The sequence below is a fragment of the Ursus americanus genome, chromosome 17 (assembly GCF_024610735.1).
Source record: "Ursus americanus isolate L20-20 chromosome 17, mUrsAme1.1.p, whole genome shotgun sequence".
Taxonomy (NCBI): Eukaryota; Metazoa; Chordata; class Mammalia; order Carnivora; family Ursidae; genus Ursus; species Ursus americanus.
In genome coordinates, this window is record NC_142143.1 from 23,712,852 (window position 1) to 23,737,573 (window position 24,722).

The window sequence follows — 24,722 nt, forward strand, 5'->3', positions numbered from 1 at the left end:
CTATGCATCCTGTCTTCTCCCCCATCTCTCTCTCCAAGATAAACATCCCTAGGTGCTTTTACATCTCCCAGGACTGCACTTCCCTTCTCCATCATGGTTAGTCTCCTGCGGTTTTGCTCCAGGTTGCCAATGTCCTTTAGAATGCCTGACTTCTCCTCAGTAAAATGAAACTTTCAGTCCCTGGTTCTGGATACTACATCTTTACTAAGTGGGCCCAGGGCTACTTTATTGCTGTTGTTGTTGTTGTTGTTGTTGTTGTTGTTTGCTAAACTTGCCGCACTGTGAACTGAGGTGGAATCAACAGTCATCCAAAAGAGTTTTCTCACCTTTGTCGCACAAAAATCCTATCATAGATTTTTGTGGGGGTATAGGACCAAACTGTGTATAAATTTTCCCCCTTTAAATTCACATATCTTTTCAAAACCCCTTGGGATCCCTAATATTAGAAATTTCACATTTCAAAATAAAAACAGCTTTAGTCACCAATTGCTTGTATTATATTTAGGTTCATATTCAGACTTAGAATAAAAGACCCCAATCACATATTTTAGTGCCAGAAGGGACCTAAATGTAACCCAATCTAATTCCTAGAGGCTAAACTGCTTGTAAGCAACAGAGCAGGGGCTGGAATACTTTGGACTCCCAAGTACAGCAGCATTCTTTCCACTACATGAGGAAGCCTTGACAAAGGGGAGGGGGGGTCTGAAAACCCATCATTCCACTTAGGGATCTGAAAACCCATCAGGTTTAAAGATGAAAAAGCCATTTCTAAAACAACAACAACAACACAACAAAACAAATCTTAATTTGTACCCTTTTTTCTTGCCCCTAAAAGCTTGGAAGAACAATTTCTATTAATTAAAAAAAAAAAAAAAAAAAAAAGGTGATAGGATTTCAGTTAACTGTTGTCTTCATAGGGGAAAAAATTTTTGAAAAACCCAGTTGTAAGAGCCCAGCAAGAGCATGACTCAGGTGTTGAGTAGGGGACACACACGGTTAGTCAGCTCGGCCACGGGGTGGCACTGTAGCGTCATTCATGTCAGCTCGTAGGCTGACAACAACACTGAGAGGCATTTCCAAGTTCGGATTTGAAGTTTATGTAATGGTACATGGAATAATTTGACAATAATTGTTCAAGCCACAAAATTTTACTAAACTATTTCAGTGCTATAGTAAAATGAAACAGAAATCAACTTTTTTTTAAGAATGAATAGATTCTACCATATTTTCTAATGTTTGCTGAGTACCATACTAGTTTTAAATGCCTCAGAAGAAACTACAGATTAAACCATAAGTGAAAGACAAGTTGTCATATGTCTTCAGGAAAAGAGGCTTCAGAAATCTGGCCTCCCTCCACTCCCTAAGGTTATGCTGGTGACCTGTCTGAGCACGAAGGTAAGTGTTTCCATCTGGGGAAAAGTCCCTGGGTCAGCCCTGATCTTCAAGACATCTTCAGGAATAGAGTCATGTCAAAAACTATTAACGTTCCTACATGGCTCCTCCATTTGAGTAGGTGAACCAAATAGGATGGGTCATGACAGGATTAAATTTAGTCAACAGGCATGCATTACTCTACTGGTGTTGAGAGGCAGTACAGTGTAGCATTGGCCTCAACCACACCTCTCTGTGAGACATTGAGCCTCAGCTTCCTCATCCTTAAGATGAAGGTAATAATAGCACCTTTCTCAAAGTGGTGGTATGAGGATTAATGAGATAATATGTGAAGAAAGTGCTTAGCAGCATACCTGATAATTGGTAGGCATTCTTTCAACAAATGATGATAATGATGTTAGTGCCCACCTCATAAGGCTATACTGAGCATTAGATATGCAAAGCCCTTCACACAATACCTAATATATAGTAGGGACTCAACAATAATAACAAATGGTAGCAATTATGTCTAGATCCTGCAGGAATACGAATTTAGATTGCTCTAGGATGACACCAGGAAATGCCCGAGGATCCTATGTCTGTTTCTCTTTCTATTGTATGCTACAACAGACTCAAATTCTAAAACTGCTACAGGATCGGGATCCCTCATACCCAGAAGTGCTCAGATGTGGCTGGACCTCCAAGGGCTTGTCCCCATTAAATGGACCCATCAAGTTCATTTATAGCCTCAGCTCAGGAATCAACTCACCAGCTGAGGGCTTGGGAATCCCTGGGTGAAAACTATTAATTTCCTTGAAATTTATTAGAGTAAACGAACTGAAAGAATCTCATTCCAGTCTTCAAGTGCCAACTGTACAACCACCCATCACCCCAAAATTCTTGCATCACTCACTCCCCCCACTGCTATCCCACAGGACTGGGACCATAGAACTATCCTCCTTCAGCCCTTATTTTGTCAGACAAAAGCTCAAGTTCAATAAGGGGGAGAGGAGATGTCTTATGTAGGATCTAAATAAGAAGTTATTTTAAGATGACTATCACATTAAACTAAAATTCTCTCAGCATTAATAAGCACAAACACTAACAGTTAAATTTTGGCACAGATATCTCTGCCCTTCAAGGCTTTGGCAGATAAATGCTGTAGCAGACCAAACTATAATGGCTCTGTGCAGCAGTAGTTGTTGGCTACAGCAAGTGCAACAGGAGTATGCAAATTCTCTTCAGGAAATCATCTGGAACTGAATGTAGAATTGTTGGAATAGTGTGTAGGCCACATTTACATTATTCATGAGACAATCTCCCCTCATTTTAATTTACATTCAAAACACTGGCACAGAGCTTGCTCAAGTCACGTCAGTAATAGAGCTTTTAAATGTGAGGAACAAAACAGAGAGAGAACACATAATTAATGTTATGCATCGAGCATGCAAGTATCTTTGCTTCCATTTTTATTTTTTAAGCATTGTCAAATGTTAAGATACTAGGCTATATTTTGAGGAAATAAGAAAAAAAAAGGATCTGCACTGAGTGTTAGAATATTCAGCATAAGGTTTTACATGCAGTAAAAAAATAAATAAATAAAGCAGTAATGTTTCAGATACCAGAAACAATTCAAGCATGCTCTCAACGGAAGTGTATTCTCCCTTCTTGACCTGTATGCCAATGACTGGACATTGACACACGGAATAAATAGGTCTCCTACAGACAAAACTGCTACCAACATTGAAGGGAAGTGTCAGCCACTTCCTCAAGCTAAAACTGAGCAGTAAGTACTAGTTAGTATGAATCTTCTTGTAAAATAAAGGCCCCTTGCCCTCGCTCATAACTGGGACAGTGTTTGGGTAGACATTCACCCAACTAGCATGTGGGCCATAAGTAAAGTCCAAGCTGTTGGAGGAGAGTGAAGTCCAAACTCCACAGCATACATAAATAGACTCACCAGTTTGTCATCCAAACCAGTTTTAAGGAGCGAAAAGGAGCACCATTAATAATTACTCTAGGACAACAGACATAAGCCAGGACTGTCCTAGCAAGCCACGATGGATGGTCACCCTACCTAAAGATATAGTTACCAGAGGGATGTTCAGTATCAAGTTGACAAGTCATGACTAATCTGAAAGACTGAGGGACACTGGAGATCACCTATTAATTTTAAGAATTCTTTTTTTAATTAATATTTTATTGTCTTCTTATTTTTAGAGATGATCGTGCTAAAGTAAAAGAATAGTAAAACTATATAATATACATTTACTAACTTTGTTATATAATTCACTAATTTTCTTTGTTCAGCACTCAATGCTAACTAAAGTCTTGAGAAAAACAGGAAATACAGGGCAAGATATTTTGTCAGTAAATTGCATACCTTGGAAGACTGACCTATGATCATCAGTTTTCTGCAAATGGTGTAAATGTAAATGGTACCTGGATGAAGAAAAAGACTGTTAACATGTTTTACAGCTAAATAATGGAAATTTTATATTCTAATTTCTGTAGTTTAAGTCTATAGTTCCTAAAACAAGTGATCTTATGAGAAAGTCTGATAATGGCTAAAGAGTTATAACCATTACAATTTTTTTGTAACTTGCAGCCAAGTCATTAAAAGAACTAATTTGACCATATTTTAAATAAGGTGACATAGGAATCTTTTATGTTCACTTGAAAGGCAGCATAAGTTTTAAAATATATTAAATAAAAGAATATTTAAGTAGCATGATTTATATACCCTGTGGTTTTATTAATTCATATAAAATGCTATTGGTGCCCATGGTTTCTTTATGATTGAAAAACTGAAGATTTATCCCCAAATAAGATTAGAATACATATTTAGTCAAAATGGCATAATACTAAACAAGGAAACTCATCATAATTTAAAAATCAAAACACATAATAGGTTGCATTTTATTTATTTGCAGTCTCATAAAATTTACCCCTTTATTAAGGTATGTCCTATAAGCACTCAACGAAAAACAGCATTTCCAACTCCTATTTAAGACCACTCAAGTATGATTTTTTTTTGTCAGGCCATTAATTAAATGAAAACAGAAGGCTAGAAAACTGGCAGAGCTGGGGCAGGGGTGGGGAACAACATCACCAGACATCTCTCTATATACAAAGGACGTTATCGTGCTATAAACATACCCCAAAGATGGTAACGTGCCTTAAAAAGCAAGTAATTATAATGACAAGTAGTCTAAATATTTTCTATAAAATATCTGATCTAAAATTCATAACCATCCAAATTCAACAATTACGAATCCATGTTCACACTTAAATTTTAAAACCTTCTGAGAAAACAGCATCTGCTCCAAAACACACATCACATGATGAAAATATACTTGTAAGCATAGCATAATAAACATTAATTACATAAGTCAGTGACAAAAAATATTGAATAAACTTTTAAACACTTGCAACACCATAAACTTTATAGAGAATGCAATAGGTCCTTAACATTCAAGGACTCAGCTTCTTAGTGTGACTGCTCCTGGGACATAGCATTAGTTATTTCACGTAAGATTCGCTGGGGAAGAAACCACTTGGCTAGTAACAGCTCAAGCCCAGCATTCTTATCTCAAATTAGCTTTGTTGACCTCTGCTCTTAATCTTTAAAGATGAAACTGTCTGACTGTGTTTCTTTATTTTAAGTCACCAAGTAAGGATACCCACAGCAAACTCATGCCTCCCCGCAAAACATGTGATTCAGGTGTAAGCCAGGAGCCTGTATAAACATGTCAGTAACGGGAACTGGGGAATTTCAGAAGACCTCAGGAGACCGCCCTCAAGAATGACAAGGCCCCTCTGTATTTTTAAAATGAGATTTTAACCTTTCCAGATCTAATATGTCCTGACTACAACCAAATCCTTCTTTGATGATTCAGGATCTTGGAATGGCCCACAAATTCCTATTGCAGAAGCCTGGCAGACAGAATAAATGACATAAAATGGAACACAGGTTGAATCTTTACAATCTTGGGATATCTCTGGAAGTTTGTTTTGTTTTATTTTTAACCAAATCCCTAATATGAGTTTACTGCCTTGTCATGTGACTCCTTTTCATCAAAGATGGCCACCACCAAAATAACCTGGCTATGTGAGGGTTGAATGAGTTGGGTTCAGGTTGGTTGTAAAGTAAGGTATGATGCAACAGTCATACGCCCAGTTACGAGTCTGTGAAAGAACCAAAATTGGTTAAGTATCTTAAGAAACCAAGAGTGTGATGTGTAATAGTCAATTAAAAGTAAAGAGAATCAGTATTAATGTCTAACAGAAAAGGTGAAATGCATTTTGATAAATTGACTCTAGGTCAATTTATTTTTCACTACTCAAACTCCAAATTTCAAAAAGTACAAGATCTTTGCACTTGTCAATCCCCCAGTCAGAATGCCCTTCCCCCAAATATCCAGATGTCTCAGTCAGGTGGTTACTCATGTGTCATCTCAGTGAGGCCTTCCCTGACCATTCTGTTTAAAATAGCAGCTCAGCCCCAGCCCAACCTCTGCTCTCCCTACCCCCTTCTTAGCTTTATTTTTCTCCTTAGTACTCATCACTATCTGACACACCATTTAATTTTGATTTGTTTATCATATCCCTGAAGCATTATGTAAGCATGAGAACAGAGTTTTTGTCTATTGTCCTCTCCTGTGTCCCTAGCACTTAAAACAATGTCTGGCACTTAATAACTTGGAGATGAGTTCATTAAAACAGGGACAATAATTAGCAAAACTAAGTATATGTGTCTTCCACAACCCAGCAATCCTATTCCTGGACGTAAATCCCAGAAAACTCTAATACAGGATTATAAAAGGACACAAGTAAGAATATTCATCACAGAATCATTTGTGCAATTATAGAGGTAGGGCAAACCAGGTGCCCATCTCGAGGGGTGTATGGATATCTGGAATACAATTCAACAGGCAGAATTAACGAACTAGATTTACATATAGGAACCTGGTTCTGTTCTAAAACCATGGTATTGAGTAAAAAAATATTTAGGAAACAGAATAAAATCCAGAGCGTGATACCATATGTATAAAAAAGCACACACCAAATAAAGGTATGCAGAAATTGTTTTGTTTTGTTTTGTTTTTAGAATATTAGGATTTTTAGAATATTAGGATTGTTTGCACGTGATCTTAAAAAGACTGCAGACGGAGAATTATTCCACCTCTCAAGCAAGACCCAACTGCAGGACCCAAACCTCAGGCCACCACTCCTTCTTGAGCACAGAACCTCTGGTCCTGCTCAGTCCCTGCCAAGATATGTGAGCAACTCAGGGAGAAGGATGGCAATGGCTACTCAGGGAATCACAGATCTTCTTGAGAATGATCAGACAAAAAAGCTTAACAGTCACTGGGCTGAAAATTGTTCCAAAATCAGGCTTATCTCGGGCAGCAAATGTAAGGTCTAATTTCAATCAAAATGTTAAAAAAAATTATTTGGGGAGGAGGAGGGAAAAGGCTAGGAAATGTACTTTCAGTTGCCATGGATGAGGGAAAATCCAATATGTTTTCTTTCACGTTATTTTGTCCTGGTCTTACACACACAGAACATACTGTCATTTTCCCTTTTAAGAAATTATCCAGAAATTAATATAGTAGGTGACTGACTGTAACCTTAAAAAGAATTTAAATTGAATTTAAATTATAGCTCCTTAAAGAGAAAAGCAGATGCTATATTTTGATAGATAAGATTCATTTCACAAGACAAATATAAAGTATATATGTATATTTGCGTATCTCTACAATGTAGATATGTATATAAATACACTACACACACATACATACCATGCATTCTCAGAGCTCCTCACTCAAAAGCAAGTAGGAGGAGAAGGTTGATAAGTAGAAAGCAATAATCACTGGACAAAGTATTTGAGGAAAGGACCAATAAATGGATGATGCTTAGAACAAATCTAACCTGCAGTGATCCTTTGATCCTTTTCATATTTACTTACTAACCATGGTCTCTACTTCTTCATACCTGAAACTGACTATCCCCATAGTCTCTGACTCTCCCCTTGAGCAGCAAACCCAAAGACATGCGTTGTAAGTCCCTGCTTAGGAGGACAAACTGAAATGCAACAAAAATATTAAAAGAAAAAAACAAAATCCCCATAACCATCCTATTATGAAATGAATGGGTTTTTTTAAAGAAATTATTTATTTATATTAGAAGAAATTTTTTAGAATTTAGATATGTACTTTGGTTTTTTGTGGGTTTTTTTAACTTTTATTTAAATTTGAGTTAGTTAACATACAGTGTAGTATTAGTTTCAGAAGTAGAATTTAGTGATTCATCACTTACATATAACACCCAGTGCTCAACACAAGTGCCCTCCTTAATACTCACCACCCATTTAGCCAAGATAATCGAATTACAATCGAACTTGGCATTTAAATAACTTTCTGAAAGCCATGATGAAAAACAGAAGACATTGGTACATACCATTGAAGATGATCCAGCAAAGGTGCTCCTGTGGCAAAGCCACCTGCATGATGAGTCTTAAGGAGGACAAAATGTGCAGACACTGGGTCACAGAGTCTTTACTCTGCAGGTTCACATCACTGTCACAGACCAGCTCATAGTTGCAAATATTTTTGCCACTTAAAGCGTGAAACTGAAACACAGGGAAAATATAAATAAGAATATAAATAAGGTTTATGCAACTTAGAAAAGCATTTCTTAAAATGTGAAAAAATAAAATAGAAATGATTATGCTTAAATAGATTATATAGTGCTATAGACTGAATGTTTGTGTCCCCCACCAAATTTATATATTGAAACCTAATCCCTAGTGTGATGGTATTTGAATGTGAGGTCTTTAGGAAGAGATTGTCATGAAGATGGAGCTTTCATGAATGGGATTAGTGCCTTTATAAAGAGACCCCCAAAGAGCTCCCTACTGCCTTCTGCCATGTGAGGACACAGAGAGAAGATAGCCATCTATGAACCAGGAAGTGGGCCCTCACCAGAAACCAAACCTTCTAGCACCTTAACCCTGTGGTTCCCAGCCTCTGGAACAGAGAGAAAAAAATGTCATTCAGACCGTCCAGTCTATGGATTTTTGTTATAACAGCCTTCAAGGACTAAGACATATGGAAAGAAATGTGGTAAAACAGGTTTCTTCAAAGAATCCATTTAGTTAAGCTTACTTGTCCTTAGTCATAAAAATTTCAAAAGCCAAAAAACATACAAATTCTATTTCTAAGAATATAGAATTGAATCACATTTTGTAAACCTTCCTCATAGTATTTTAACTTATTGATCTGGATGCAATCATTACCATTTACACAATTCATTCAGCAAGTGTCTGTTGCGCACCTCTATTTACCACACTCTGCTAAGCGATAAGGACTCAAGGATGAAGAAGATGTGGTCCCTGCTCTTGGCAAAGGGAAAAGCATTCCAGGCACATGCAATGTTAGGAATGCTTCAAGTGGTTGCTGTGGTCACTGAATTGAAAGTCTTTCATAAGTTTTGGTAAAAAGGCTTAAAATAAAGAGATTAGGGGTGCCTGGCTGGCTCAGTTGGAAGAGCGTTCAACTATTGATCTTGGAGTCATGAGTTCCAGCCCCATGTTGGGTGTAGAGATTACTACAAAAAAATCACCTTTGGGGCACCCAGCTGGCTCAGTTGGTAGAGCATGCCACTCTTGATCTCGGGGTTGTTGAGTTTGAGCCCCACACTGGTGTAAAGATTACTTAAAAATAATTTAAAAAAAAAAGATATTAGGCTATTAAGGTGATGCATGTCAGAACATGGAGTGCATTCCACATCATTTCAAGGAATATGGACTTTAGCCAAAGAAGAAAGTCAAAGGGCAGTGGAATAAAATGATTTGATTTATAGTTTAGAAGTTAATTCTCACAAAAGTGTGGGAGATGAAAAGCAGAGGATAGGGCACAGAGCTACAAGCAGGGAGACTAGGAGAGATCAAAACCCTTTAAGGTAGTCCAGAGATACCAGGGTCCTGAAATGGGTGCTGGAATCAGGGATAAAGAGGAAGAAAAAAAATTTTTTAGGATTTATTTATTTATTTGTTTATTTGAGAGAGAGAGCATGAGCGCGGGCGCACATGCTCAAAAGCAGGGTGGGGGAGGGGCAGAGGGAGAGGGGGAGAGAGAATCCCATGCAGACCACACACTGAGTGCAGAGCCTGACATGGGGCTCAATTCCAGGACTGGAGACCATAACCCCAGCCGAAACCAAGAGTCGGATGTCCAACCAACTGTGCCACCCAGGCACCCCGCAGAAAAGAGATTTAAGTTTTGTCTGACTCAGTGGGATTTATAATTTTTTTAAAGATTTTATTGATTTATTTGAGAGAAAGAAAGAATGTGAGTGAGAGAGAGAGAGAGAGCACGACTGGGGAAGGGGCAGAGGGAGAAGCAGACTTCCCGCTGAGCAGGGAGCCCAGTGCAGGGCTCTGATCCCAGGACCCTGGGATCAAGACCTAAGCAGAAGACAGACACTTAACTGACTGAGGCACCCAGGTGCCCCAGAGTCTATGGGATTTAGATGTGGGAGGTAAGGGAGAGAAAGCGGTCTACAGTGATTTCTGCTTGGGTGCGCGGCTGGTGCCAATTATGGAGGAAAGGGAACGAGTTCAGTTTAGGATATGTGAAATGTGAGATGCTCGTGACATAAATCTCAGAAGACAGATCTTGGCTAGAGAATCATCACTACTGATAAAGCTATAGGAGTGCACACACGATGGCACAAATGGGCCTTCCTCCACCACATGAGATTTCCCACTGAGATACATGTATACTTTCTAGCCATCATATAACTGGTATCACAGAAAAAAGAGATTTATTGAGTGCATGTACATGTTAGAATAGTTATCTTCAAAATGCTCTCTCTTAGAAGCCAATAGTGATAAACCTAATATTTTTTTTAGTGTCAGGCCATATTCTAAGTCTTTTATTATCTTGGCAATCCTAAAAAAAATCCTTTGAGGTAAGTCTTATTGTTATTTTGGTTTTAAAGATGAGGAAACTGAGACACAAAGAAATTACGTAACTTCTCTGGGGTCCCATCACTAGGAAGTAGCACAGCAGACCCAGGCAGGCTGGGTCTAGAAACCAAATTCTTACCAACTCTGCCACAATGCCTCCCTACAGTACATACAAGGGGGATCATTAAATAAAATGAGTATCTTTGCACAAAACTATATTGCCAGTATATTCTACATTATTACTACTTCATCTATGATTTGTATGCATTTAACTTCAAAATCTATTTCTCTAACAGAACTTCTCAAGACCTCTAAGTTCTTCATTGTCCAGATCCTACTGGACTACATTTTCAATCCATTCATTCTCTTACTCACTTATTTTATAGATATTTATTCAAAAACAACAGTGTGCCAGAACCGCAAACTTAAGCACGTAAAATATCAAATCCTTCATAGTTTTTCATGCCCTTCACAATGGTCTTGCGGGCACGCCCTTCCATTGGCTTCATTTCTTTACCATCTGCCTCTAGTCTTTGTCCTTCTAATCTATTCAGTGTAGCACTTCCAGATTAGTAGTTCTGACCATATCACTTCACTTATTCATTCATTTCGTAAAGCTTTATTGAGCATCTATTACATACTGTTATATCTATTACATGATTATTGTGACACAACCTCCAAAACATCTTCACGAAGTTTAATAAGTGCACTTTCTTATCCATTACTGAAAACATTTATTAAGCAACTTACAGCACACAAGCAAATGCCATGCTAAGCAAACGAAAGACATTTAGAAACTGTCAAATAAGAACACATTCCATGGCTAATCATAAACTGTAGCTAAAACAGCTACTGCTTTCATCTTACTGTATGTGCAGTACTTTTGTCTCCAAAGCCTTTTGGGGAAAAAAGCAGTTTTCTGTTCTAGGCACTAGATTCACTGTTCTAGGCACTAGAGGTTAGAGATTAGAGTAGTGCCTGTCCTCATGAAGCTCATATTGTAGAAGGGGAGACAGGCAATAAAAACATAAACAAATAAAAATATATCTGGTGATAGTAAGTAATAAAAAGAAAAAGAAAGCATGACGTATAAGAGACCTAAAGGAAGGGAGGAATGAGCCCCACAGTTATCTAGGATATAAGCTTTCTAGAAGGAGCTCACAAATGCACTGGTACTAAGCCAGAGAGGCTGGGTGGAAGCGGAATCATGCAACAGTACAAGAAAAAAAGATGGGGCTGTGGACCAGGGTGGCATAGGAGGGGACTTCAAAGTCGAAACTCCTAAGCTTTTCATTCAGTACTCTTCCCAGTGGGATGCCAACTTATATTGCCTGGTATTCTTATTCACGTAGTTATGGTACAGCCAAATTGAACTGCTCGATATGCCCCAAACATGCTTTGAGATTTTCTGCTAGTAAACCGTATGCTGTTTCCGAAGCCTTGAATAAACACCAAGCTTGGAATAACGTAGTTTGGAATCAGAATGATTAGGGTTCAAACACCAGCTCTGCCCATTGCTTTAAGTGGGTTGGGGTTCTTAGTCTCTGTTTCCTCATCCGTAAAAGAGGCATTACAGTACCCACCTTCTAGGACTGTAATCAAGCTACAAGAAGATAATTCACATAATGCATACTGAAGAGTACTTAGAACCTGGCAACTGTTTGACCCGTGAATCAATGGTAGCAATTAACATAATAATAATACCGGTATATTAGAAATAAAGCATCACATTTTTGCTTTAAAAGATCTATGTTTGGGGCGCCTGGGTGGCACAGCGGTTAAGCGTCTGCCTTCGGCTCAGGGCGTGATCCCGGCGTTATGGGATCGAGCCCCAAATCAGGTTCCTCCGCTATGAGCCTGCTTCTTCCTCTCCCACTCCTCCTGCTTGTGTTCCCTCTCTCGCTGGCTGTCTCTATCTCTGTCAAATAAATAAATAAAATCTTTTAAAAAAAAAAAAAAAGATCTATGTTTGATCTCCTGAGCCACTAGTTAACTAACTGTGCCATTAGCTTTCTTTCTCTCATTTGTAAAATAAGGGTAATAATAGTTCCTAATTCATAAAGTTATTGAGGATCAAATATCTTTTCCAAAGCACTTTGTAAACTAAGAGCGCTCGATAAATATTAGTTATTATAATAATAATAACTGTCTGCTGGAAGAATGAGTGATTATTGTGACACAATCTCCAAAACATCTTTACAAAGTCTAATAAGTGCACTTTCTTATCCATCACTGAAAACATTTATTAAGCAACTTATAGCACAAGCAAATGCCATGCTAAGCAAATGAAAGACATTTAGAAGCTGTCAAATAAGAATACATTGCACAGCTAATCATAAACTGTAGCTAAAATAGCTACTGCTTTCATCTTACTGTATGTGCAGCAGTTTTGTCTCCAAAGCCTTTTGGAAAAAAGGCAGTTTTGAACTGATTCACGTCTGCTTTATTCTCATCAAAATTGATGGTGAACTGCTGAAGATACCTTCCATAGCACTGTAAAAGGGCCAATTTATATTCCTGAAATAAAAAGAGGACTTGATGAAATCTTCCAAGTATCATTTTGCTTATCACTATTAAAATTCAGTAATATTCAAATTACTCCTAATAGTATCAATGTTGATTATTACTATAACACTCTTTTACTACCACCATTACATTATGACTACCACTATGGCTAGCATTTCTAAACACATATTATGTGACAGACACCGCACTGGGTGTTTCCCGTACATTATTGCATTAATTCTCCTCCCAACAAGCCTATGGTGAGATGAGACCATCACAACCTCAAAGATGAGAATATTCACCAGGGTGTGAATAATGATGACATAATAATGAGAATACTCACCAGGGTATGTGTGGTAATACCTATATATACTCAAAATCCAAGAAATTCATCATCCCCACGTCATGGTAATCCACCTACTCAGAGAGGCAGATGAGTTGCGTAACTAGCCTTGCTTCTCTGATACCTCCTAAGTTCCAAAAAAGAAAGAAGGGGGAGGGGTGGGAGGAAGGGAGGGAGGAGAGAAAAGGAGGGAAGAGGGAGAGAGAGAAAGAAGGCAGGAAGGGAGAAGAAAGGAAACGCTGTATCTCTCTCTCTCTCTCTCTCTCATCTGTCAACAGTCTCTGAAGCCGCATCGGGACAAATAAAAAAAGCCTGAGCTATTGTTAGTTAGGATTCTTGTTAGTCCTAATTCATGCTTCTATTTCCATGACAAAATCAGGGCTCATTTCTGCAGTGCACAGGGCACAGCTGACCCGGAGTTTCAGGGCGGGGCAGGTGAGCAAGACTGTGGATATGAGTCAACTGCACCCCTTCGTCAGCTTCCTCCTCTACAACTGTCTCCAGGGAAAGCGACTCCTCTAGGTGTCTAGTGCCTGTAGGGTTACCTAGGCCCTTGGGAGGCATCCACAGTCAAACTTGTGTTTCTATTTCCATTGACTTGTTACTGTTCACTAATTGATTCTGAATCTTTTCCTTTCTAACTTGGTTCATATGATGAATTCAAATCTAGGTTCAAAACAGGACTATTCCAACAAAATGATCTTTACTGGAATTAAATAAAACTAAAGAGATTCTAGAACCAAAGTAACAACTCACGTTCATTTCCAGTATTCTCAATACCTTTATCAGCCCACTTTCTCAGCAATGAAAAGTAGATTAAAAATATTTTCTTTGTTCCTTTAAGTAAATTTTAAAATATCCTATCTGGGCCTTTCTATCTGAAATATTCTGAATCCTTAGCCACTACCCAGCATGAACTTGCTTTATCAACTTCTAACATGCTCTTCCCTCCTCCCTCCACCAATGTCCGCTCCACCCACCTGAATACTCCACAAACAACACTGAACTGCTGTGTATCTCCAGCCCCTTATATTGAGAAGCATAAAAACAGAGGTGACACTCTTCTAGTGCTTGTCAAAAGTTATTCCACTTCACATGAATATAGCTCACAAGTTGGATCTTGTTCATCAGTTTTGTTTTCTATAGTTTTCCTACAGAAAAAAAATTTTTGTCTATAGTTTTTCTGTATTTTTAAGTTTCTAAGAACTACAGTCCAATTACATGAAGCTAAGCTGATGCTCTAATTTGGGCAGCATACAATAGATCGTTTTCCATGTGGGAAACAAAGGCAGAAGAAAAATTATTAAATTTCCTTACTACCTCCAGCCCATTGATAAGTCCTTGAAACAGGCAGAGTGACATTCCTCTAGGGACTCAACTGCCTCAATGTTAATACTTTGCTAAGGGCAAAAGGCAATCCTGATCCCTGATCCTGACCCCCACCCCCAACCAGGATCCTGTAAGTCTACTTTAATGTATAAAAATTCCTTTGGAAACCTCCTTTATCTCTAAACCCCCTATGATATGTGTTGGCAATCATCCCCCAAGCATATGGCCCACTGATATATATCTGAAGGGTCTCATGACTAAGGTTTTATTAGACAGTAATAAATGACCTTTGCCCAACAATAGCTAGCCCCCTCAAGGTCCTGGAAACCTTGCTTCCAAATTCCTTTGAGACTTAAGCTATCCCTAACCACCTCCCAACTTGAAAGTATATAATGGGCCACTCCTCATGACCCCACTGCAGCTCCTCTGTGCATGGATCCTGTTCCCATGCTTTAATAAAATCACCTTTTTGCACCAAAGACGTCTCAAGAATTCTTTCTTGGTCGTCGCTTCAAACCCTATCATCTTTCCTATGTCAGTCTTCATTTGAAATTTCCTCCACATCTCATCCTCCATTTGGTAAATTTCCCTCTCAAATCCCTCCCCCAAAAAAAAAAAGAAAAATAAATTCAAGTCCAGAAAATAGAAAGGGAAGAGGAAAATGAAGCTGAAAAACTGAAGACCAAGAAAACATTGAAAATGGCCTAAAAACACTTTGGATAAAAAAAACTCTTGGTCCAAGGATTCTACATGTGTCAAACATTCATATTTAACTCAGAATAATTTGGGCCTATGCCAGAGCTGAAGGGAAAAACTTACATTATCATTAACTGAAAACCCAGCTATGGTGTGGTCTTACTGAACCAAGGGCACAAGTCCACAGCAATCCCAGACGTGGGATTGATAGGAACTAGAAATTGGGCACAAACTCAGTTTGGAATAGAATACTAAGCAAGAAATATGGCATGTAAGGAATGTAAGGAATGACTGCTATAATTACATATGGCAAAACATTAAGGAGTTGCAAGTCATTAAAACAGGGCACTGGGAACCAGACAACACAGCAGCAAGGCCAAGAACCCATGAAAGTTGTCACTGGGCAAGGTCAGCCATGTGAAAAACAACAGGAAGTGGTGTCTGGGCTCCTTTGTATGAGGTAGGAACATGATGACTCAGCATTTCCTGTTGGGCACCTACCACACCCTCCCTTAACCAGGGGCTATGCGCCTGCCCAACCCCAGCCAGTTGTCTTTCCGTTCAGGAATTTCTCACCTCTGGAGAATCTCAACTACAAAATTAAAAAACAAACACTTTTTTGGTTACTGTGCCTCATCAAAACTTGTAACATTCATTCATATTTTTCTAAGAAAAAAATCAAATCATGTAAAATAGGAATGGTATCAAACCAAATAATAATAATTAGCCAAGTTTCATTTAGGCCCTTTTTACTCCAGAGGCACTTACTTTCATTTCACAAAGGCTGTCTCCAACCTTCAGAAGCTTTTCATTGTAATAGGCAGCTGGCAGCCGGGGGGCATACTTGGTCCAGATATTAAACAAAGAGGTGGCACTGTAAAAATCATAAAATAAAATTATATCTTCAATGTCAGCAAGAAACCTCAATTAATTAACAAACAAACCTTAAAAATTTATTTTGTGCTGTTATTCCAATGCGCCTTACTGTCAATATCTAATTATTACTAAATACAATTAAAATTACTGCTTCCTTTATGCCAAACACTGATCGAAGCTCTTTTTTTTTTTTTTTTTAAGATTTTATTTATTCATTTGAGAGAGAGAGTGAGCAAGAGAGCACAAGCAGAGGGAGGGGCAGAGGGAGCGGGAAAAGCAGACCGCCCCCCTGAGCAGGGAGCCCTGCTCAATCCCAGGATCCTGGGATCACGACCTAAGCCGAAGGCAGACACTTAAGTAAGTCACCCAGGCGCGCCTGATCAAAGCTTTTTATATGCATTTTTTAAAAACAGATTTTACTTTTTAGAGTAGTTTTAGGTTCACAGAAAAATTCAGCAAAAGGTATGGAGATTCTGCATATACTGCATGTCCCACATAAAAGCACAGCCTTCCCCCCCCCACCCTTATCAACAACCCCCACCAGAGTGGTATATTTGTTACAACTCATGAACCTACATTGACACATCATTATCACCCAGTATCTACAGTTTATTTTAGGGTTTACTCTTCGTGTTATATATCCTCTGGGTCTGGAAAAGTGTATAATGATAGGAATCCATCATTATGTTATCACACAGAGTAGTCTCACTACCCTAAAAATCTGTGCTCTGCCTAGGCATCCCTCTCTCTCCCTTAACCCCAAGCAACCACTGAGCTTTTTATTATCTCCATAGTTTTGCCTTTTTCAAAATCCCATATAGTTGCCTTTTCAAACTGGCTTCTTTTACTTAGTAATATGCATTTAACATTCCTCCATGTTTTTTTCATGGCTTGATAGCTCCTCTCCTTTTAATGCTGAATAAAATTCCCTTGTCTAGATAGATATACCACATTTTATTTATCCATTCACTTACTCAAGGGTATCTTGTTTGCTTTCAAGTTGTGGCAACTGGAGTAAAGCCGCTATCAACATCCATAGGCAGATTTTGAACGGACATAAGTTTTCAACTCCTTCGGGTCAATACCGAAAAGCATGATTACTGGATTGTATGGTAAGAGTATGCTTGTTAGGATGCCTGGGTGGCTCAGTCAATTAAGTGTCTGCTTTCAGCTCAGGCCATGATCCCTGGGTCCTGGGACTGAGTCCCACATCGAGCTCCCTACTCACTGGGAAGCCTTGCTTCTCCCTCTACCTGCCACTCCCCCTGCTTGTGCGCTCTCTCTCTCTCTCTCTCTGACAAATACATAAATAAAATCTTTAAAAAAAGAAAGAGTTTGCCTAGTTTTGTAAGAAACCACCAAACTGTCTTCCAAAGTGGTTGTACCATTTTGCATCCCACCAGCAATGAATGAGGAGTCCCTGTTGCTCCATATCCTTCCTTCTTTTGGTGATGTCGGTGCTCTGGATTTTGGCCATTCTAATAGGTATGTAACGGTATCTCATTGTTTTAATTTTCATCTTCCTAATGATGTATGTTGGGGAGTATCTTTTCATATGTTTATTTGCCAACTGTATTATCTTCTTTGATGAGGTGTCTATTAAAGTCTTTGATCCATTTTTTAAATCAGGTTGTTTTCTTATTAGTAAGTTTTAAGAGTTCTTTGTATATTTTGGATAACAGTTCTTTATCAGATATGTCTTTGGCAAATACTTTATCCCAGTCTGTGGCTTGTCTTTTCATTTTCTTGATGGTGTCTTTCACAAAGCAGAGAGTTTTAATTTTAATGAAGTCCTGCTTATCAACTCTTTTTTCATGTACTGTGGCTTTGGTGTTATATCGAAAAAGTCATTGTTAAACCCAAAGTCATCTAGATTTCTCCTATGTTATCTTTTAGGAGTTCCACAGAATTTTACACTTAGGTTTGTGATCCATTTTGAGTTAATTTTTGTGAAGGGTATAAGGTCTGTGCTGAGATTCATTATTTCTTATGGATGTCCAGTTGTCCCAGCACCATTTGTTAAGAAGACTATTTTTGCTCCATTGTATTGCCTTTGCTCCTCTGTCAAAGATCAGTTGATGACATTTATGTGGTCTATTTCTGGGCTCTCTGTTCCATCCCCATGATGTATTTGTTCATTCTTTCACTGATACCTCACTGCTTGATTACTGTACCTTTAGAGGAAGTCTTGAAGTCAGTCTTCCAAATTTGTTCTCCTCCAATATTGCGTTGGCTATTCTGGGTCTTTTGCCACATGCATTTTTGTTTTCATTTCATTTCCACAACAACCCTGAGGTAGGTAGTACCAACATCCCAGGTATATAGTTGATGAAACTGAGGCTCAGTGCATCCATGATCCTAACTAGTATATTACCATGCCTGCCTGTCCTCTGGAATGTCAACTATCTGAGGGCACGGATTTTGACTATTCATTGCCCAGCCTCAACAGTAGTGAATATCTAATATATATGTGTACTCAATAATTATTTGTTGAAAGAATGAATGAATACATAATTGACTAGGAAAAGAATTCCTTGTTCTTATTGTATTTTTTTCTATAAAGAGTTCAGGGATTTCACCATTCAGTCAGTCCATTAGGGTTCTGTTTCTTTCCACCACGTAAACAAAAATAAAACATACAGTATTCTCAAAACAGTTTCTAATTAGTTTCAAAGGGTAGCAGATCACTGCTTATTTTGTTCATTTATTTAGTTAACATTTACTCCTTCCTTCTCTCTCAGAAATTATAAACGCCTCTAGGAAAAAATCCAAATTTCCCTTAACAGTCCAAGCCTTTATCTCATAAATTTCTAGATGAGGACAATGTTAATGTACTGATTGAGTGTGTCCCCTCAAAATTCTTATGTTGAAGTCCTAACCCAGGGTGTGACTGTATTTGGAAAAGGGTACTCTAAGGAAATAATTAAGGTTAAATGAGGTCATAAGGGTGGGGCACTGGTCAGATAGCATTAATGCCCAGCCAAGAAAAACACCAGAGAACATGCTTTTCTCTCTCTTTCTTTGTACTTGCTCAGAGGCAAGGCTGCATGAAGACCAAGTGGCCTTCTGCAAGCCAGGAAGAGTGCTTTCACCAGAAACTGACCCTGCAAGACCTTGATCTGGGACTTCTAGTCTCCAGAACTATGAGAAAATAAATTTCTGTTGTTTAAGACTCCCAGACTATGGTGTTTAGTTATGGCAGCCCAAACTAATTTATAATTACTGATTAGTACCTAATAGCCCAAATTGACTAATACAGGTAGGAATGTAAACTCAGGGTCTTAAAATGGCTCTAGTACTTATGATGTATATGTTGGGATATTATCAGAACCACCTTAACAGAAACATGTCGATTAATTTATTCAAATAATTAAATAATATTGAGTTACAAGGGAAGGGTAAGGGACAGGATATTCTTGCCTTCTTCGAGTGATTAATAATATTTTGGGATACGAAAATATATATATATGTACATGTATATGTACATAACCATGCCCCAAAAATTGTGTGGCAAATACAGCCATAGAAATTTTAAAAGGAAGAGGCTTTTTGGTTTAGGGTGGTTTTGTTTTTGTTTTTTAACCTTTTCACTTTCATTTGCTGCTTCATGAAATGTCACAGTATTAGAATAAATATCATGAATCCCAAAAAGTCAGCAAGTCTTGCTAGAATTCTTAAATCATGTAGATGAAAGACTTAATTCTTTAAACCTTAAAGATGAGATAATGATGACTATGTTTATTACTCATAAAAGAAAAATACCAGCTTTGTTAAATCAATCAAGGTTATATAATAAGAGAATTTTTTTTTAAGTGAACTTTAAGTTCAAGTTAAGACTGTTCACTGGGAATTGACTTACATAATGATTAAACAAGGAAAATGTAACATACACTATATAATGTGCATCATTTAAGAAAACATTAATATCCTTTGGATTGCTGATTTATTATAGCTGCTGCTAGAGTTAGAATTCTCTAAAATAGAAAATCATAACTATATAAACAATATCTACATCTCATGTGGTTATAACAAAAGCATCCCTTTAAAACAATCTAACCTATTCTGAATTTAATAACATTGACAGTATGATCAAACCCTACATTTTAGAGCCTGTGAATTTTTTTGCTTATGTAAGTTTCTATATTTATTTAAAAATTTTGATTTAAAAAAATAACCATCTCTCAAATATGTTATAAAAGCAAATCCTACCTTCTGTATTCCTAACTGGTCTCCACATTGTCATTCTTACTCCATTTGGACAAGATTATATAAATATATATATAATTTTAAATAAGGTTAATCCCTTGCCCAAAACTACCCAATGGTTTCCCATTGCATTTGGAATAAACGCAAAGTCCGTAAAAGGCCTCTAAAACCTTCCATAGCCCTACCCATGTCTCTAATCTCACCTCATACCACTGCACCCACACTCACTAAGCCATGCTTAATGGGCTTCTGTACATTCCTCCCAAGTCTCTGGCTCTTTCCTGCCAAGATCTTCCCACATGCTTGTTCCCTCTGTTTATCCTCTCTCCTTGCCTGGTATCCTTCTAATCTCAGCTTAATGTCACCTCCCTCACCATTCACTTGAACGTAGGTCCATGCTGTATTCTCTTTCAGCCTCTGCTCAAGTGTCACCTACTTGGACCACATTACTGAAAATTGCAATCTCCTATTTCCCACTCCACAACCCTTCCTCTCTTTAGTTTGCTCCCTAGCATTTATCACTTTCTAGGTTACCATAAAATGAACTTATTTAATTTGTTTATTGCCTACCTCCTCCTCTAGAATATAAGCACCAAGAAGGCAGGGATCTTTGTCTGGTTCACTGCTGGATCCCCGATGCCTAGTACAATGCCTGACACATGTAAGTGCTCAGTAGCTTCTTCCTTCATAGCACTTGTTTGTGTATTGACTTAATGACTCATTGAAAGCTTCTCTCTCTCTCTCTCCCTAGACTATAAACTCCATAAGCACAGAATTCCTATGTATTTTATTTACCACTATATAACCTATGGCTACTGCAATGCTGGGCACATAGTAGGCATTCAATAAAAGTTGTTGTGTAAATAAACAAATACCTAAATCGTGTGAGAGGTTAGATTGCTAAGGTCCGTGTCAATGGTTAAGGTTTGTGTTTCTCTTATAGTCAGTCTCTTTAAAGATGGGACAGATACTGTACTTACCAAATGGCCCAGGTCTACTTTCCCATATATAACATTAACAATTATTGAAAATACAAGGATAATAAACCCTTGAATTCTTTCAATACCAAATACTCATTGAAAATTTGCTCTGGGGCACCTGGGTGGCTCAGATGATTAAGTGTCTGCCTTTGGCTCAGGTCATGATCTCAGGGTCCTGGGAGCCAGCCCCACGGAGCTACAAGTCAGGCTCCCTGCTCAGCAGGGAGTCTGCTTCTCCCTCTCCCTCTGACTCCTCCCCCCTGCTCATGCTGTCTCTCTCTCTCTCTCTCTTTCTCTCTCTCTCAAATAAAGAAATAGAAATCTTAAAATAGAAAAGAAAGAAAGAAAGCTTCTTCTATCCCAACCCCAGGCTAGTTGCTAGAGATAGAAAAATGAAAAAGAGACACATTACCCAAAGTCAGCAGGGAGCTTTCATTCTAATGGGGGAAACAGATAATACACAAGAAAACAAATAAATAAAAAATATAAATGGGTGGTTGAACCTGCATTAAATAGGAAAGGCCACTCTACAGTGGTAAGAACTGAGCTAAGACCTGAAAGAAAAGAAGGAACCAATTATGTGAAAAGCTGAAGATAGAACATTTCAGACAAAGGTGGCAGCAAATATAAAGGCCCTGGGATGAAAAAAATAGGATCTGTCTCCCTGGAAAGTCCTGAGAGAGAAGTGAGAGATGGGCTGAGATGGAAAAGGCAGGCAGGGCCAGATGCTCAGACCCTGGAGGACAGAAGGAGTCTTAAATTTATTCTAACAGCAATGGGAAGCGATAGAAAGTCTTGAGATAGGAGAGTGGGTGGCTGATTTATAAAGGTTACCCTGACTGCTAAAGTGAAGGACAGATTTGAGACTCCAGAGGCTGTGGGGAAAGCACAATCTGGTGGTTTGAACTACAACGCTGGTCGTGGAAATGGGAAGATAAAGTGCTATCTAAGGCACAAGTGCAGAAGTGTTTCAAATATAAATATATATAGCTTAGTAATGCACTTTCCTTGGTCAATTCTTGGTTCTCATCTTACTTGGCCCATCAGCAGGATTTGCCACTGTTAATCGATCATTCCTTCCTACTTTGAAACGGTTTCTGTACCTGACTTTCAGCACACCACACACTTAGGTTTTCCTCCTACTTCCCTGGCCACTCCCTTCTTAGTCTCTGACATTTTCTTATCTCCTCTACTTGTCAATGTTGGAGTATAGCAGAGTTCAGTCCTTGTACTCTCCTTTTCTCCATCTACACTCACTCCCTTAGCTATTCTATCAAGTGTCATGATTTAAATATCAATAATATGCTGACGAATCCCAAATGCATATTTCCTTTGACCTCCAGACTCAAATGACCAACTACCTATGTAATAGCTCTGCTTGAATGTTGAATTACATTTCAATCTTCATATATCTAAAACTAAATTCTTGGGATGCCGGCTGGCTCAGTCAGTGGAGCATGTGACTCTTGATATTGGGGCTGTAGGTTCGATCCCCACATTGGGTGTAGAGATTATTTAAGAATATATATATATATATATTTAAGAATATATATATAAGAATATATATATATTGGAATATATATATATATAACAAAACAAAACAAAACAAAAAACCCTAAACTCTTGATCTGCCTCTCTCCTACCAGAAACCTGTTCTTCCCACAGTCTCAATCCCATCCCAGGAACCTCACACTTCCCATTCTCCCTTGTGGCCAACTCTTCCTACAGAAATCTTCATCACTTGCTACTATGTCTCTTTCTTATCTTTCTCAAAGGCCACTTTTCCCAATTTACCCTGACCATGCTCCCAGCCACACCCATGTTAAATTTCAACACCATACCATATCTTCCATCCCCACATTCTGCTCTAATTTTCTCCCTAGCACTTCTTTCCCTGTAAAACGATTTCTTTACTTATTTGTTTAGTAGCTGTCCATAGTAACAAAAATATATGCTCCATGAGGGTACAAATTGTTCTATCTTTTGTTAATTTGGTGTTTTCCTAGCTCCTAGAATGGTACCTGATATATAGTAGGTGTTAATAAATAATTAAATGCATTAATGAAAAACAAATGTAAGTTAAAACTATGTCTTCATATTAAATGCATGAATGAAAAATAAAAGTTGAAATTATTCACTATTCTGGTATTCTTTGACATTTGTCTACATTTGTACCTGTTCAGTTTGCAAGGTATTTTGACTGGAAAAGAAAGATGGTAACATAATCAGGGGAAAAAAAACCTTAAAAATAGGTAGTTTGTCGCTCAGTAGTAACACAGGGATAAAACTCCCAAAAAGGTAAACATGTATGCAAAATGAGTCACAAAACGAGTAAAAAATCATTGTGACCCTAACAACAATATAAAAAGGAATTAAAGTATAAAAAGGAATTAAAGTGCACGTGTTCACAGAATCACATACTTCATGGCATCAAGAACTAACTCAAGAACCGAAGCTACCTCAACGTTATTTCTTTTTCCTCATATACAAAATTGTACCCACAACATGGAAAGTTGTGAAACCCCTGAGTCCCTGAGTGAGTAAAAAATGTATGGGCATGGAGTAGCTTAGCGACTGGGGAACACTCAAAAGGAATGGTGAGTTATGAAACACTTCTGTGTTTATATTTATTTTGACCCGAGCAGGAAGCCAAGGTATAGCATTTCCCAGGAATTAAGGATTGTAATAGCGATGAGTCTCCACTTCTTACACTTTGTTTTTATCTCCGGGTCCGCAACGCTGACCCAGCTCTGGCATCGCCGTGGGCATCCTTGAGGGCATCTCCTCAGGCCCCAAGAGTTGCCCTTCTCCGGCCGGCGCCCTCCCCAGCGCCCTGCCTCTGCTTACCAGAGACGGTGGAATTCATGCTTCTGTTCCTCCGTTATCGCTAACGCCTTCTTTCTCCTCATAAAGCCTAGTAATTCCCGAATTTCCCTCTCGCAGGAGGCCAGGAGCGGGTTTTTAGCGTCCAGTGGCCCATAAAACACCGCGAGGGGCAATGAGTTCTCGAGGCAGGCGGAGCGAGGCGCTGGGCTCGGAGAGCTCTCCTTCGACTCCAGGGGCGACTTCGAGAGTGCGTTCGAGGTCGGGGGCGGGGTCGGCGGAGGTCCTGGCGGGGACATGGATGTGGGAGACAGGTTGAGCGGAGAGGTCGAGGAGGTGCCTAGAGCCGCCATATTGACGAGACCCCGGCCCGCCAGAAGTGTGTGTACACGCGGTTGCCTGGCGACGGTCTCGCGGCAACCAGGCTTCCAGCGCGCTTTCGGGAAAACACAGCGGCCCCTGGAGGGCAAAGGAAGAAAGAACCCGGTCCAAAAAGAAAAAAGCCCCTCCTGGGGGCTTTTTTGCCCTCTTCTCGGGCACTGCTGTATGAGAGAAGAATAGAGAGAAGGTTTTGGACAGGGAGCCAGCGTAGAGTAAAGCCAAAAACTTACGATTACAA

The 24,722-nt window shown here is 38.8% G+C and overlaps 1 protein-coding gene across 1 annotated transcript in view; it reads right to left on the reverse strand.

Moving 5' to 3' along the window:
• Window positions 1-24,464, reverse strand: part of CFAP54 (cilia and flagella associated protein 54) — a 287,356-nt gene extending 262,892 nt beyond the window's left edge. The window contains exons 1-5 of the mRNA XM_045779838.2: window positions 24,128-24,464; window positions 15,987-16,092; window positions 12,719-12,862; window positions 7,834-8,005; window positions 3,755-3,813 (exon numbers count right to left, since the gene is read on the reverse strand). Coding sequence (XP_045635794.2) covers window positions 3,755-3,813; window positions 7,834-8,005; window positions 12,719-12,862; window positions 15,987-16,092; window positions 24,128-24,456 — 810 coding nt within the window. The 5' untranslated portion in view covers window positions 24,457-24,464. The remainder of the gene's footprint in view (window positions 1-3,754; window positions 3,814-7,833; window positions 8,006-12,718; window positions 12,863-15,986; window positions 16,093-24,127) is intronic.
• Between the last annotated feature and the right edge of the window lie 258 nt (window positions 24,465-24,722).